The sequence below is a fragment of the Hemibagrus wyckioides genome, linkage group LG22, assembly GCF_019097595.1.
Source record: "Hemibagrus wyckioides isolate EC202008001 linkage group LG22, SWU_Hwy_1.0, whole genome shotgun sequence".
Lineage (NCBI taxonomy): Eukaryota > Metazoa > Chordata > Actinopteri > Siluriformes > Bagridae > Hemibagrus > Hemibagrus wyckioides.
The window spans coordinates 19,438,746-19,455,205 of NC_080731.1; the positions used below are offsets into that span (position 1 = coordinate 19,438,746).

The window sequence follows — 16,460 nt, forward strand, 5'->3', positions numbered from 1 at the left end:
CTGACCTCCCACTGACCTCCTACTGACCTCCTACTGACCTCCTACTGACCTCTCCCTTCACAGGAAGTCTGCTAAAAAAAAGAAAAGAAAATGTTATCAGGTTTACAAAAAAAGGTTTTGACAGAAACAGTCAGTCTGGAGCGTCTCACTCCACACAACACAGAGGATAAGGGTTTAGATAATATTAAAAATAATATTTTTGTCAGTTATTTTTAAAGTAGATCTATTTATTTAACGTAGGACAATGTAAACAAACTAAATTCATTTTATAATCAAAAATAATAAAAACAACAATAATAAATAAATAATAATGTATTTAAACGCCTTTTAATTAGAAATAGATGAGAATATAAAGAGTGATGATCATAAACTCTTCCCTCCTTATTGTTTCACTTTCAGAATAATTCTGTACTCCTCACATCTCCTCAGAAACTGGTGATGCGACTGAATCCTGAGTTCTGATTGGTTGCCCCATGTACACCCTCCCCTTTTCACTTAGACACCGAGAATGAGGAAAAACACTCAATCTGAACAGATAGAAATATTTAAAGGGACGTGTGCAGGTAAACAAGATCAATCTGAACACAAGAAAGGATCGGTAATTTTCTATAAACTCTTCAACAGAATTAACCAAAGTAACAGTTAAGTCTGGACATTGAGTGTGTGGATAAGAGATTAGTGTTAGTTTAGTGTTAGTTTAGTTATTGACCGGATGTGAAACAGTGATGTCTCTCTGCAGCTCAGTGATGAAGACTCTGCTTTTCTTCACCTGTTCTCTTCATCTTTCATCAGCAGGTGAGTTCTGTAATGTGAAACAAAAGCGCAGCAGGTTTTTCTGAAGGTTTATAAAATATTTTGCTGTTTGCTGAAAGCTGACTTTCGTTTACTTGCCATCAGTTTGTTGGGTGTCAATTCTAAAAGGGATACAGAGATAAGATTCCTTTTCTAAGTCTCTCCTTAAGGCTGATGTCTGGTCTGTTGTGGGATATGACTCTGTGTGATGCTTCATCACTGCTGGATATGGACTGGTTTTCTCTTTATACAATTCAATGCCACATATATTCGCCAAACAAAAAAAAAGTTTTGCAAGAAAATAAAGTTTTGCAAAAGAAAATAAAGTTTTGCAAAAAAAAAATAAAGTTTTGCAAAAAAAAAAAAAAATAATGCAAAATATAAATGAGACGGAGCAAAAGCAATCATTTTGTGATACCATTTTTCTTTGTCCTTCACTTTTCTTTGCGTTTGACTTTCTGCCACTGTTTTGACGTGAGGGTGGAGTCAAGGTGTTGGGGCGCAGGCCAGCCTCCTTCATCAGCTGGAGACTCAAATCATAACAGATGAAGTTAACAGAACAGAGGTCTCTGTTTGGATTGATCCTTTCCTTTTATATCTCTTACATTAAAATGAGTATTGTTTTATTAATGTCCATAGATTTTATTTACGACCGTGGTGAAGTTAGATTGATATTCGGACATTAGACAGACATTCAGAAGCGGTATTTTAGGGACCCTCGATAAATTTCTGTATTTAATAAAATGTGGTACTTGTTCCTTACCTGGCTCCCTGCCCCAGTTATTCTAATTTCTTCTTAAATATACATATGGTATGCGTCATTCATACAGCTTTTGTTAATTTATTAATAATAATTTAATTAATAGATAGCATTAATTATCATATTTTATCATATAATAATCAGGTTAAGTAATTTGTAATTATTTATTTATTTTTTAATTAAAAAAATCACTACTCCTTCAATACATTCTAGGTCATGTGACCCTGTGACCCAAAACTAGTACCAAAATAATCTACTTGGTCATCCCCACAAGGTACACCTCTTGGTATCCCAAGATATGTCTTCAGTGATTTTTATTTATTTATTTATTTTCTTCTTTTGTTTAATTCCTTTCTTTTTAAATAAACAAGTCATTTTCCCTCACGATTAAACCCAGTATTTTAGTGTTATTACCCAGTGCTCTTCTTAAACACACAAGCAGCCTCTCCAGATTTTTTTTTCTGGCTGTTTGAAACTCCAAAGTGTCCATTCCCACACACTGTGCATGCGTCCATCTATCTGTCACATCTGTCTGGGTGTGTGGTACACAGGCTCCACAGCTGAGGACAGGAAAACTGTGCAGAGCGTGATAAATAAGTAGCTAATGTAGTGAAACTGAAAGATATATTCCTGGAACAGAGTTTTTACTGTGTGGATGCTGCAAGTTCTAACCAAATGAATTCTCTACAGGATCCTTAAAGATGGATTTAAAGAAAAAAATCTGCAGAATGAAGCAGATTTCTGTCCTTCTGGATGTCCTGTTCTTCCTCACCATGAGTTTTCCTCAGGTTTCTGCAGGTAGGAGTGATTAATGATCATGAATAATTGCTGTGTTGTGTTCATGTGTACATGTGGGCATTAGGTAAGTGAGATATGACATGAAGGCGGTGCTGTTATACAGTAGAAATCACTCCTGTGTTGTCTGATGAATCCACTCACCTTCAGGAAGTGAATGAAAGTTGCTGTGTTTTGGGTCGCAGTGTGTTTTTGTTGTAGATCTGAGCTGCTAAACTGAACCACTGGCCCCTCCATGGTGGCCGAGAAGTGAAAAACAAAACAAATCCAAAACCAAATGAGCAAATCCAAAAATAAAAACACAACAGCAATTCAGACAAAGTGGAAAAGGTAGGTGTAGTTTGTGAATGGAATTCTTACCTCTGCTCTGATAGCGCTCCTTTTAATCTGGAATAGTTTTGTCTTTGAAACATATCTGCGTTCTTCAGGTGTGTTTTTAGAGATCACAAACTAATCTTCATGCCATGATACGCTATCAGTATATCCAACATCACCCCATATGAACGTCCTTCCTCACGGTAGCGCAGAATGAACTCCATTTTCTTATTAATATAAATGTATAAATGTTATTTTCTTTAAAAGATTTACAGTTGCACTGCTGAAAAAATGGTGTAAAGTGAAGGCAGAACCCCACACATGTAAGAAGAAATAAAGTTAGATACACAATTTCCTACTTCGTGTATATCTTGAGTGACAGATATTCCATTCGCAAACTAGACCTACAATTTCTGGTTTGTCTGAATTGTCCTTGTGTTTTCGATTTTATTAAAACTATAAACCTGTGAAGGTAAAGTTCCACCTTTATATTTGTCTAACAGACAGACTCTGATCTGACTGCTGAAAAGTTTTTGAACTCTGACTCTGCTCTAATTTGTTGAAAGTAAGATAACATGTCCATCAGCTTTTACTGATCCTAAACATTAAAGCTTGTTGTTTGGGAATAACACGAGGAACACACTTTTCTGACACTGCAGACTTGCATATATGTTAAATCTCGTTACAGACATTTCACCACATCAACGATTAGATATTAAATTTTATTAAACACTTTATGTTCATGTTAGATCATATGAATGAGCTGTTGCTATGGTTATATCTCCCTCCAAGCTCACACAGACACAAGTGGTTCTCCTGCTACTGGTTTATTGAAGACTTTTCCTCAAATCCAGCGTGAAAACTAAACACAGTATTGACAACTAAACACAACAAACACATTATTTTGACACACAGTGAAAGCGTGAGCCACCGAAGCAATGGTGGTTTACAGACATTAAATACAGACAAATAACCAAATACCTCGTGGGCTGCATGCTGTGAGAAAGGGAAATAGTCTTTTAATCTTTTAATCTTAATTGTTTTTATGACAGTTCAAGTCCTTTTATGAGTGGAACTGACTTTTAGCAGAGCATCCGTAATGTTGCTGCTAGCTTTCTTGACTAAGAACCTTCTCGCTAAATCAGCATCTGCACTAGGGATGTGCACATCAGTGCTGGAGTATGGATACATCAATACTCAGAAGCTTCAAATTTAGTATCGGTATTTTCTAAAAAGTATCGATATTTTAACTATATTATTAATTTCTGCATAACTAAATGTTTTTAGCGCTGTGTACAGGATAGTCGGTGATGGTTTGTATATATGACGTTACACACCGTTCGGTCTGCAGCAGAACGCGAATGATCATGTGACATTCAGCTATGTACACACACACACACACACACTTCTGCTTTACAGAATGGCACGAAGGCAGAAAGGAAATGGTGGTGGGGTGTGGGGCTATTTCTCAACAACGGAAAAAAATTACAGACAACACAGACACTGAAACTTATAAAGAGATGGAACAAAAATGTAGAATACTGAAGGCAGGAGGAGACAGCAGTAGATTTTAAACCTTTCAATAACACAATAACCGATCCAAAAACAGACACCAGTTAGCATTTTCTGTGAAGTTTATATTCACACCCCCTTCCTCGAGGAAGAACTAAAACACCCCCCTCACCATCATTAACCCTCTTAAAGGAGCCTGACATTTAACATTTAGCCAATACACTACAAAAAACAGTAGCCCAGTCTCTTCTGTCCGATAAAAGACATAACTGGACAGTTTTAAGGGAGGTGAACCCTATCCAGGTACACAGAGAAGAGTAATTACTTAACCTATTAACTGTACTCTCTCTCTCTCTCTCTCTCTCTCTCTCTCATTACCTTTAGGTGAATGAGAATAAATATGAAAGTGTGTATGTGTGCGTGAGTCTGCGTATGGGGGATGTACTAGTAATCCTTACTAGTAATCAAAAACGTTCACACAAGTATAATAATTCCAATAAATTCTGACCTTCTGGGGTTAGAATATACCTTTTTGTACAGTATATAAATAATTATGTGTTTGGAATGTCCCATTAATGTTAGGAATAACAGTATGTGTATATACTGTGTGTGTGTATTTTGTGTAATTTGTTATTAATGGTCAGTATGTGTTTGTAATTTGCCTTTACATGTAATGATCGTTTTTCTAAAATTAACATTATTTTGAAAAATCACATTCACATTTAAAACAATAAGTGGTTTTTGTTTCAGGATCGTTAAAATTGTAACAAAAAGTATCGGTATCATATCGTATTAAAAAAATTGTGGTATCGCCCATCCCTAATCTGCACCGAGGCTTCAAAATAAAAGTACAGCAACATTATATATTATTTTATAAAAGTACATATAACAAACACGACTTAACTTCAGTTACAGGCTTGATTTTACAAAAATGTAAACAAAATATTTAAACTGTATAAACAATTTAAAGGCAGCAGTTACAGTGGAAACATTTTCATAATATAAAACATAATTTAAGTAGTGCATTAATATAAACCTGTGATTTGCAGCTGTACTTCTGTCAGAGCTGCTATTATAGAGAGTTAATCAACACCTTCTGACCAATCAGGATTCAGAACTCAGTAGCACTGTAGGAAGAGCAAGTTGGCTGTTGAAAAGAAACAGAAATGAAAAAGATCAGGCGTGGCAGTTCTACTGATGTCCTCTATGCCGTGTTGCTCAGAAGAGTTCAGATCTCTTTTCAGTCTGCTCCCTTTCAAGGTTTTATTTTCTCACACAGTTGTTCCTTATCACTGTTGTCTTTTTCTCAAGATTTAAATCTTCAGCCAGATTTTTGTTGTGATGTTTCAACAGTCAGACACTCTCTGCAGTATCTCTACACTGCTGTCACACCAGGAATTAATTTCCCAGAGTTCACTGCTGTGGGTCTGGTGGATGGACAGCAGTTTGTGTACTACGACAGTAACATCAGGAAGATGATCCCAAAGACAGAATGGATAAAGAAGGTCAGTGCTGATGATCCAGATTACTGGACCAGAGAGACGGAGCGTACATTGAGTGACCAGGAGGATCTCCATCATCTATTGCACACTGTAATGAAAAGCTTTAATCACACTAAAGGTAAAGATGAACACAATTATTAAAGTGCTTAGTAACAGTCAGAGACAACAATGTATTTATATCAGAGTCTTCACACAATGTATGTGTGTGTGTGTGTGTGTGCAGGAGTTCACATACTCCAGAGGATGTTCGGCTGTGAGCCCGGTGATGATGATGATGATGATGATGATGATGATGATGATGGCACCACTAGACGATACAATCAGTTCGGTTATGATGGAGAAGATTTCATCAGTCTGGATCTGAAAACTGGAACCTGGACTGCAGCTACACCACAAGCTGAGATCATCAAGAACAAGTGGGAGTCTACAGGATACAAGGCTCAATACTGGAAGAACTACCTGGAGAACGAGTGTATTGAGTGGTTAAAGAAGTTCGTGTCTTATGGCAGAGAGACTCTGGAGAGGAAAGGTAAAGCATGTGATCAGCTCTGTTGCTGTAACTACAGTCACTCATACACACACACACACACACACACACACACACGGTTACATTCACTCATGTAAAATATTGTGAGTGAAATAAACACAATAGTTTTCAGAACAGAGTATCTGAATAATCCTGTACAGCCCATTATCACCTTTTATATCACACACACACATAGATTTGTTGATATTGATGCATCTACATATGATACAGTGGCAAGAAAAAGTATGTGAATCTTATGGGATTTCATGGTTTTCTGCATAAATTTGTCATACAGTGTGATTTGATCTTCATCTAGGTCAAGAGTCTTGACAAATACAATGTGCATAAATAAGAACACAAAAAATCCTGATCTTTATCTGATGTCTTTATGGAGAACAACCATGAAGAACCTCATAGAGCTAGTCAATAAAGCTAATTGGAGTCAGATGTTAGCATACCTGGAGTCTTGTTAAGAAAATGAGTAAGGAGGTGTGGACTAAAGCTACTTTGGCTGATAAAAACACTCAAGCTTTTTGAGTTTGCTCCACATAAGGAGAATAAGCTTATGTGAACCATGCCTTGCCAAAAAGAGCTTTCAGAGGATCTACAATCAAGAATTGTTGATTTCCATGAATTCACCAGTCTACAAATGAAGACACTGTAAAGTTTGGTGGAGGACACATCTTGATTTGGGCCTGCTTTCCTGCATCAGGGGAGAAGATGAATTCCCAAGTGTATCATTACATTTGTCAATACTCTTGAACTCTGAACATCAGATCACATTTTATGTCACATTTTATAACATTTATGAAGAAAACCATGACATTTCAAAAGGTTCAAATACTTTTTCTTGCCACTGTATATGTATTTTAAATATGTTAATATATTTCCTAGTACAAATCTATCTTTTTCATCTTTGTAGACTAAATATGTTTATAACATGAGAAATTCCTCAGTCTCACTGTCTAGGGGAAAAATAACTTGATACAAGCCTTTGAAAAGTTATCTGTAAATGAACAAATCACACAGAGTTTTAATATTTCTGTCTCTGTGTCTCTTCAGATCATCCTAAAGCATCCGTGATCCAGAAACACTCGCCTTCTCCAGAGGTGGTGTGTCACACTACAGGTTTCTTCCCCAAAGCAGTGAATATCACCTGGAGGAAGGACGGAGAGGACGTGAACGAGGACGTGGAGCTCAGAGAGACGTTACCCAACCAGGATGGAAGCTTCCAGAAGAGAAGCATTCTGAAAGTCCCAGCTGAGGATCTGCAGAAACACACCTACACCTGCGTGATTCAGCACAGCAGCTTGAAGGAGGAGTTAGTGCTGAATGTGATCGAGCAACAAATCCGGGGAGGTTGGAGAAACACTTTCCTATAAAACTACAGATTTACGGATGATTCATTGATGCATCAGTTAATAAATATTTTGTGCTGATTTAATAGATAACAGGTACAAGTCTAGTATGTTGGATTGGATCCTCATCTTTGGTGCAGTTGTTATTCTCTTCGCTCTCTCTGTCGCTGGATTTGTTATTTGGATGAAAAGGAAGAAAGGTAAGGCAGAAAAAAAGACGACAAATTTAGAAACCTTTGGATTCTTAATAAGCATGTTGTGTGTTTTTTTCCACAGCTAGAAAACACTAATCTAACTAATTTGCTGCCAACTCAAAAACATTTTTTGTTTATTTTAAAATAAAATTTTGATTTAAATTCATAGAGAAAAAAAATCTTAAATGATTATGTAGACCAAATACACTTCACAGTTAACAGGGGTGGTCATGGAGAACAATTTGGTGACTGCTGCTTCTGCACCTCATGAGGGAGATCATTCTCAATCTTAGCTAGGGATGGGGAAGTCTAAATTCAATTCAGAATCGATATCCTCTGGCCCCTAAGACTCCCACCAGGAAAAGAGAAAAAAACTTGAATGAATGATGTAGGTGACTGTTTGTTTGTTTCTGTCTTTCAGTCACACATGTTCCAACTCAAGGCAGCCCCAGTGTCTGTAAGTGAGTCTTTATAATCAAAGGGTTATTTAATTGTAATGTTTCACCCACATATTAAACACTTTATTTCTTTCACAGCCTTTACCCGTTTGCCATGGGTCTGCCAGTGCTGCCATGGTTCTGAGGAAATGAGAAAGTAAGATATGACATTTGTTGAAGATCTGCCTTTATATTTTACATGGATTAAAATGTGTTTTCTTAACTTCTCATTTTTTCTTTGTTTTTCTTTTTAGGAGAGAGGAGGAAAGAGAGATGAACATGGACCCCATAGATGACTAACTGAAAAGACAGCACAAGCATTTTTACTAGTTTTGGGCTGTAGTCAGGACCACCATTGTCCAAGTTCACGTCCAGGACTAGCCGAGATCGAGTCGAGGACAAAGTCAAGTCTGGAACCTCAGAAAACAACACTGAGTCAAGATCTAAATCCACAGTTGGCTTTTGGCTTCACCAGTCATTAGGCTGTTTTCTAGGGAAAGGTGTTACTTTGCATCAAAGTATGTTGATCTGAGAAACTCGGACAATATGAACATTATTTTTAAGTCTCAGTAGAGATGAAGAGCATATTCAGAGCTTAGATCAATGCCCAAGACTGAGACATGTCTAAGTCAGTGCAGAAAACATTTCAAGAGTCCTACAGCCTTATACAAATCATTCAGAACCTATTCACACCTTAATTTCTCACATTGTTGTTGTCAAAAGCCTACAATCTACACTCCATACACCATAATGCTATCAGTGCAAATTTATTTAAGAAAAAAACAAATCCCTGGAATATCACACTGATATAAGTATTTAGAGCCCTTGCTATATGACACTTGAAATTTATCTCAAGTCCTTTATATTTCTCTAAATCATCTTTGAGATGTTTCTACACTTTGATTGGAGGTTAAATGTGATTTTTTAAAATGTGAAAATTTAAAATGATAGGACATGATTTGGAGAAGGAGCACACCTGTGTTTTGGTTTTAACAGCTGAAAATGCACATCAGAACAAAAACCAAGCCATGGGGTCAAAGGAACATCCTGCAGAGCCAAGAACCCAGACTGGACTTTATATCAGAGTGGTCAGACCAGAGCCTCTTCTCAGTGAGTGACGCATGAAAGCCTGCATGGAATTTGACTTTTTTTTCCACTCTACCATGAAGCCCAGATCAGAGGTTTTGCAGTGATGGTTGACCTTCTGCAAATTTCTTCCATGTCTACACATGCGGTCACTCTGGATCTCACCCAGAGTGGCCATCAGGTTTGTGGTCACTTCTCTTACCCTGACCTTTCTCCACTGCTAGCTCAGTTTGCTGGTGATCAGCTCTAGTAAGAGTCCTGTTTGTTCCACATTTAAGCATTATGGAGGTCAGTGTGCTCTGGAAACTTCAGTGCAACCTCCAGTTTGAAAAGGTTCCTTGTGGTATTTTTGTATATGTTGATGCTGTAGGTCTGCAACAAGCTGATGTCTCCACCTATATGAAAGCAGCAGACAGGATATCTAACACATCAGTCACTCTTATGTATCTACACTGAACTGGGATAGTGGCACCTTTTAAAGCATTTTGTATACTTTGCATATTTTATTAAAATGGTACAGTTTTGTATTCCGTTCATTCTTTTTTCTGTTATAAGAAACAAATAAAAATTATTTAAAATAAGTAAGACTGCTTTGGTTCAGTGAATAGTTTTTTATTTATCGAGCTGATCTCAGTCTCACATGTAGATCCTCCCACTGGAGTGAACTCAAGGCCTCTGAGACAGGCTGTCCAGGCCTGAAGACTCTCCAGTCCAGCTGATATCACACGAGAAAATCAGACTGCAGATCAATATCAGAATCACACACAAGGGAGATACATTTCTGTTTTCAGAAAATTCATGGTTCCCACCTCGAGACCTCATGGTGCAGGTGGTGCAGGCGACTTGTCACTGTGCTGCTCATGGAGCGAAACACAGAGACACTAAGGCTGAGAATCTCCTCATCAATACTATAATATTATAATTTTATTTTGGGCATTGAATAAATAAACAATGTGTTTAAGGAAAAGTGTTCATGATGTTTTTGTGACTTTGCTGACTTTTGCCCTCTTTTACGCTCAGTCTTCTCAGTCTTCTGCCACTGCCAGAGTTTGTCTTCTACAAAGTGTATATGGGCATTCCTGCTACTCTCTGGGTTTTGGGTGTCATCCTGCAATACGATTAGAATGACAGGTTTTTGTTTACATCACAGAGGCTCTAGTACCAGGAACGTCTCCCTTGGACTGTTACAGCTTGAGCTGTGTTAAGGAGGACAGGTCGTAGGGATCTGAACATCCAGATTTTTCTGATGACATTTGAGGTCATGGGTCTGTCTGGTATTATATCTTTTCATATGTCTGTCTTCCAAGGCTGGAAGATCTACAGTAATCTGAGAAAACATTCCTGTCCAGGAACATGGCTGTATGAGGAACCACTGCTCCACAACCCTTTTATGACCAATGCAATGCTCTCTTCAGCAGGCCCGGTTCTTGCCAGCCATAGAAGGGTGGGCAGACAGATATCCCAGGTGGGCAATTTTTGGGGGTGGGGTTGAGGAGATAGATACTCTGTAAAATTCAACTAATTAAATAATGGAATAGCAAAAATATTTGTAGTAATATTCTTGCATGGGCTTGGTTAAGAAGACATTATTTTAAGTCAATATAACCACAAATAAGTTTTTTGAAAAATGTTAAATGAAGGGTTATTTTCAACATTCAGAATGGCTAATGACTGGACTAATGAGCACAAATTCAGCCAATATTATAATCGTTTTAAAGTTGGAGTGAAGTTTAGGCCAACTAAATATTAAATATTCAAGTAATATGTTAAAGAGAGAAATGGAGTAAACATTTAAAAAAAAATCTGTGGAACTAGATAGATAGATAGATAGATAGATAGATAGATAGATAGATAGATAGATAGATAATTTTTTAGTTTTTTAAGGTGGAGGGAGTCGGAATTGTTTCTGACACGGGAGCTGGGGATGATGGATTTTTTGAAGTAACAGCGGCCACATTACGGTCAGTGTTTCTGGAGCCACTAACAGGCTTTTTCTAAATGCACCAAAAATCGATGCATTGCAAATATTTCCACATTTTATGCATTGCATGGCTGTCTGTGTCACTTCTCCGTAACGACAGACCGGCAAGCCGCCTCACCTCGCGAGTGTAGACCGCGCCGTTACTTACAGCCAATCAAAAACGGGAAACTGTTTGGTTTTATTTTACTATATTCTGAATTTTAAACACATTAAACACTTGAAATGCGAAAAGTGATGGTGGTAAAATGGTGGTTTAATGCTGTTTAAGCTCTGTTCATCACTGCTGGATAAATGAGCGTGCACGTGACACCTGCGCGTGACAGTGAAACAATTAGTCTCTTTACTGAATAAAAGTTTTTAACATCACATTAAAATCCTCTTTATCACATCACTGGTACTCTACTGCCTCCTACTGGTTCATTCCTGAATTATAATAAACACTCAGAAATAAAGCCTGAGACATGTGTGCACTTCATTTATACTTATTTATTAGGGCCCGAGCGCCGAAGGAGCGGAAGCCCTATTGTTTTCATTAGATTTTTTTTTTCAAACTTTCGGGGTATTTTGGACCCCTTAACATGCTCAAAAACTCTTGAAAATCAGCAGACAGGTTGGAATCTGCGGCCATCAGGACGACACCGTGGCTCGGCCCTGGGCGTGGCACACACCCGTTACAACGCCCCCTGGAACATCTTGCTGCATAGCTGATACACACTTGCACGTATTCATGTACACCTTGGTCCACACTTAGATCTCACTGAACTGAACAACTTTCACGTTGTCATTAAGTCTAATCCACAGGAAGTCAGTTATTTTGAGTTGTTTGCAAAACACCCCAATGGAATTTGATATACTCCTCCTAGGGAATTGATACAACCGCCACCAAACCCAGGCTAATATGATCTCAAGACATTGATACAACCGCCACCAAACCCAGGCTAATATGATCTCAAGACATTGATACAACCGCCACAAACCCAGGCTAATATGATCTCAAGACATTGATACAACCGCCACCAAACCCAGGCTAATATGATCTCAAGACATTGATACAACCGCCACCAAACCCAGGCTAATATGATCTCAAGACATTGATACAACCACCACCAAACCCAGGCTAATATGATCTAAAGACATTGATACAACCGCCACCAAACCCAGGCTAATATGATCTCAAGACATTGATACAACCGCCACCAAACCCAGGCTAATATGATCTCAAGACACTGATACAACCGCCACCAAACCCAGGCTAATATGATCTCAAGACATTGATACAACCGCCACCAAACCCAGGCTAATATGATCTCAAGACATTGATACAACCGCCACCAAACCCAGGCTAATATGATCTCAAGACATTGATACAACCGCCACCAAACCCAGGCTAATATGATCTCAAGACATTGATACAACCGCCACCAAACCCAGGCTAATATGATCTCAAGACACCGATACAACCGCCACCAAACCCAGGCTAATATGATCTCAAGACATTGATACATATCATGAATATTTGTATTATTTTGACCAAACAGGGTCCAATATGATCTGAAGACATTGAGGATCTAAAGTTGATGAGGGATTTTTGATCTCAAACGGTTCAGCCGGTTCAACTTATGGCGATTAAAAGGAAACAGGAAGTGGCTAATAACTTCGGTGTATATTGTGTGATGTACATCAAACCTCAACTTTATATTAAGAGAAGAAAGCTGATCACACGGACATGACTACTGTGAGTGTCAGTCATAGCGCCACCAACTGGCAGCAGGAAGTGTGTCACTTTTAGAAATCTCTAATGTTTTCCCTTCCTTTCACCTGATTTGGTTGAAAATCGGTCAGAATAATGTCAGGACATGGCTGATGTGAAACTGTGAAGGAATTTGTGATATTTTAAATGATGTTGCTATGGTGAGGACATAATAGAAGAAAATTAATGTTCCTATATCTTAACAGTGGAAAGCCCTAATGTTTCAAAATATTTTCCATAAAAAGAACAACTGGTTGTGAGTAATTCTGCTTAGTTTCATGATTTTGTGACTCTCTAACGGCTCACAACAAATTTCTACATTCATCAGTTCAGTGGCCATGTCCATTGTCCATGGTTTTGGCCTGACTCCTGCAGTACTAGACTATGTCCACTAGAGGCTCTTTCCACTTTATTTTTTTTTTTACATATGGCTTCATGTTCACAATTTATATACACAGAGTCAGCCAAAAAATGAATATACACTTCAGGAAAAGAAAAACAGTATGATGTATATTATATTAGTATAATATTAATAATATTATCATAATATCATCATATTCAGCTCTGGAAAAAATAAAAGACCACTGCCCAATCTCCAGATGTGAACCCTATTGAAAATTTCTGGAATGTCATCAAGAGGAAGATGGATGATCACAAATCATCAAGAAAAGCTGAGCTGTTTGCTTTTTTGCAAAAAGAGTGGTATAAATTTCCCCAACAGCAATGTGAGAAACTGGTGGAGATCATGGAGCCAAAACTCATGCAAATCAGGGTTATTCCACCAAATACTGATTTCTTAATGTTATTTACCCAAAGCATTAACACAATTTGTTTACAAATTATTTGCATTTTGTTTTATTTGAGTTATTAAAACTCTGAAATACTGCATGATCTTGGGTTATTTTGATGTGTTCTCATTTCCTTTAAATATACACTCTAAATAACAATAGTTATATTCTGAATTTAGGAGAAATATTGTCAGCAGTTCACAAAAAATGAAACAAAACTCTTCATCTCACCAATACATGAACCTGGAAGAAAAAAACAGAAGAAACTCATTATTTTGCAGTGGTCTCTTATTTTTTTTCTGGCACCATACATCAGTAAATCACATATATCAATAAATTTAGTAATAAAATACTTATACAAATTTTTCTTTTCCTGAAAAGTGTATACATTTTTCTGGGTGACTCTCTCTCTCTCTCTCTCTCTCTCTCTCTCTCTCTATATATATATATATATATATATATATATATAGAGAGAGAGAGAGAGAGAGAGAGAGAGAGAGAGAGTAGCGTTTTTTAGAAATGTTTCCTTTTTCAGAAAGAGCAACAGGTTGGTTTTTTCTCCCAAAGGCAGGGGTTCCCAAACTTTTCAGCCCACGACCCCCAAAATAATGGTGCCAGTGACTCGCGACCCCCACTATCCTTGGAGATGGTTAAAATATACAAACATTGCGCGCAATGGTGCACACGCACCAATTATCCTATACAAACATGAGACAACACTAAAAAGCACAACAGTCTAACAGCCATATAATATTTATTGTAATTTTCTCTTTAAATTTCATCATTAACCTCACCGTGTGTGCACACCGATGCACTCGCTCCAAGACAGTCCATCTTCTTTTAGTTTGTGGTCAAGTTTTGAGAAACAGTCCTCTCCTGTGCATGTTCCCTCCAGCAGGGTGCAAAACAGAATGTCCTCGTTAAGTTTTCCGGTTAAAACTGTATCTGACGAATACAAGCAGCTGGGCAGTTTGATAGATCTGTGGATTCATCTAACTGTAAAGCGTATTTCCCTTTCTTCACTCTCTCCACCAGCTGACACTTTATGTCGTGGTCCATGTCGGAGATGCACTGGGCAATAGTCCCGTTAGACAGCGGCACCGATTCTAGCTCACGGGGCAGTTTATCCCCATGCATAGCCCGACTTATAGCTGTAGCAGCGGGTTTAATGAGGGTTTCCCCGATCGTGTGTGCCTTTTTTGCCTGTGCAGTTAAATTTGCCACCTCATATGATACCTGTTGAGCTTTGGTGGGGATTGTTGTTTGTTTAGTTAGGACTTTCTTTTGGCCTTGTAACTCTCGCTCCTTTCACCTGAAAAAATCTACTGGTTTAGCAGCAAGAGAGGGGGGCTTGGTTTTCTGTGTCGTAGCATTTTTACAGGCTTTAGGCTTTCATGTGCAAGCACCTCAGTGCACACTACACATTGGGGATGTTGTACTTCGTTGATGATGACGCATGTGAATCCATACTGGATAAATTCCTCTCAATACTTTCGACACTTAGAGTAAGTCTGACCCGACTGCTTATGGATGTCCTCTTTATGCACACGCCGGTCTCTTTCCTTACCTGAGGTCAATGGCCTTTTTGACAGTGGTGCTTCTCCACTGGCCTCTCCGCTGGCCTCTCCACTGGCCTCCCTGTGTGGTGGTTGGTTGATATCAACCAACGTTTCATTTTAACAAAAATCTCCTAAGCCTAAATAAGATGGTGCTGTAAAGTGATCTGCTGCAACTGACACTATTGCTGTGTTGTTAACCTGTCGTAATAACCTCAGGGGTCGTTACTGAATGGGAAAAAAAGCTAATCTAATTTAAAAAAAAAAATCTAATCTAAATCTAAAAAGGCTAATGGATTTTTTACTTGCATGTTTTTTTGTAAATGTTACTATTAACTACAATTTTTGTAACTTTTGTTAGTTATGGATAAAATATGCTATTTCTAATAGTTTAAAAAGTTTATTTGATTTCTGGAAATCATTTCGCGACCCCCCCACCTCACTGTCTCATGACCCCCCAAGGGGTCGCAACCCCCATTTTGGGAACCACTGCTTTAGATCACAGGTGTGAAACTTCAAATCTGATGCAGGTTTAATGATTAAAATATTTTTCTTTCTTGAAAGTTTGTCTCCCAGGTTCAGTGTCTCCTGCTGTGTTTTTCATGCTGATTGTGGTGTTTGGTGCAGTGATTGTGTTTCTTCTTGGTGTCCTCATCTTCATCATACTGAAGTACAGAAAAAATAGAGGTAAATAATAATAATAAATAAATAAATAAATAAATAAATAAATAAATAAAAATGATCTATCTGTTGTTTTAGGTGCTGAAGTAGAGGATTATGAGGTAATTAGGTTTATTACATTTAATAATTGTTTTTTTTTTGTTTGTTTGTTTGATTTTTTTTCACTGTTAATAATTTGAGTGTCCTGGATTTTTTAGATGTTCTATTGTTATAACAAAATGCTTAAATGATAAGTGATAAGATCAGAAGACTTTTCAACAGTTCAAAAGTTTGCATTTCCCTTTCTGAATGTGTTATAAATACATTTTTAATAATGTTTTCTTTATATCAGCCTCTGAGCTCCTTCATATCCTCTGAGCAGCTTTTCTGCATCTGTATTAAATTAAATTAAATTAAATTAAATTAAATTAAATTAAATTAAATTAAA

At 37.6% G+C, this 16,460-nt stretch overlaps 1 protein-coding gene across 2 annotated transcripts; it reads left to right on the forward strand.

Moving 5' to 3' along the window:
• Positions 1 to 276: 276 nt before the first annotated feature.
• Positions 277 to 10,127, forward strand: LOC131343311 (BOLA class I histocompatibility antigen, alpha chain BL3-7-like). 2 transcript variants are annotated; one of them, XM_058374888.1, is made up of 9 exons: positions 277 to 795; positions 2,243 to 2,350; positions 5,528 to 5,794; positions 5,900 to 6,205; positions 7,265 to 7,561; positions 7,650 to 7,760; positions 8,176 to 8,211; positions 8,291 to 8,348; positions 8,446 to 10,126. In XM_058374888.1, exons 1-9 carry the CDS (start codon positions 726 to 728, stop codon positions 8,489 to 8,491), a joined length of 1,299 nt encoding a protein of 432 aa, XP_058230871.1. In that variant the 5' UTR covers positions 277 to 725; the 3' UTR covers positions 8,492 to 10,126. The 2 variants fall into 2 exon arrangements, with proteins under 2 accessions (XP_058230871.1, XP_058230872.1); XM_058374889.1 differs by lacking the exon at positions 277 to 795 and adding an exon at positions 815 to 1,357 and having other exon boundaries at positions 8,446 to 10,127.
• Positions 10,128 to 16,460: the final 6,333 nt, after the last annotated feature.

What these genes read in the sequence shown, in the direction of transcription:
- LOC131343311 (XM_058374888.1), top strand. Translation starts at nt 726, where the DNA reads ATGTCTCTCTGCAGCTCAGTGATGAAGACTCTGCTTTTCTTCACCTGT. An exon ending in TTTTCCTCAGGTTTCTGCAG is followed by an intron (nt 2,351 to 5,527) that starts GTAGGAGTGATT and finishes ATGTTTCAACAG; the next exon opens with TCAGACACTCTCTGCAGTAT. An exon ending in TCAAGGCAGCCCCAGTGTCT is followed by an intron (nt 8,212 to 8,290) that starts GTAAGTGAGTCT and finishes TTTCTTTCACAG; the next exon opens with CCTTTACCCGTTTGCCATGG.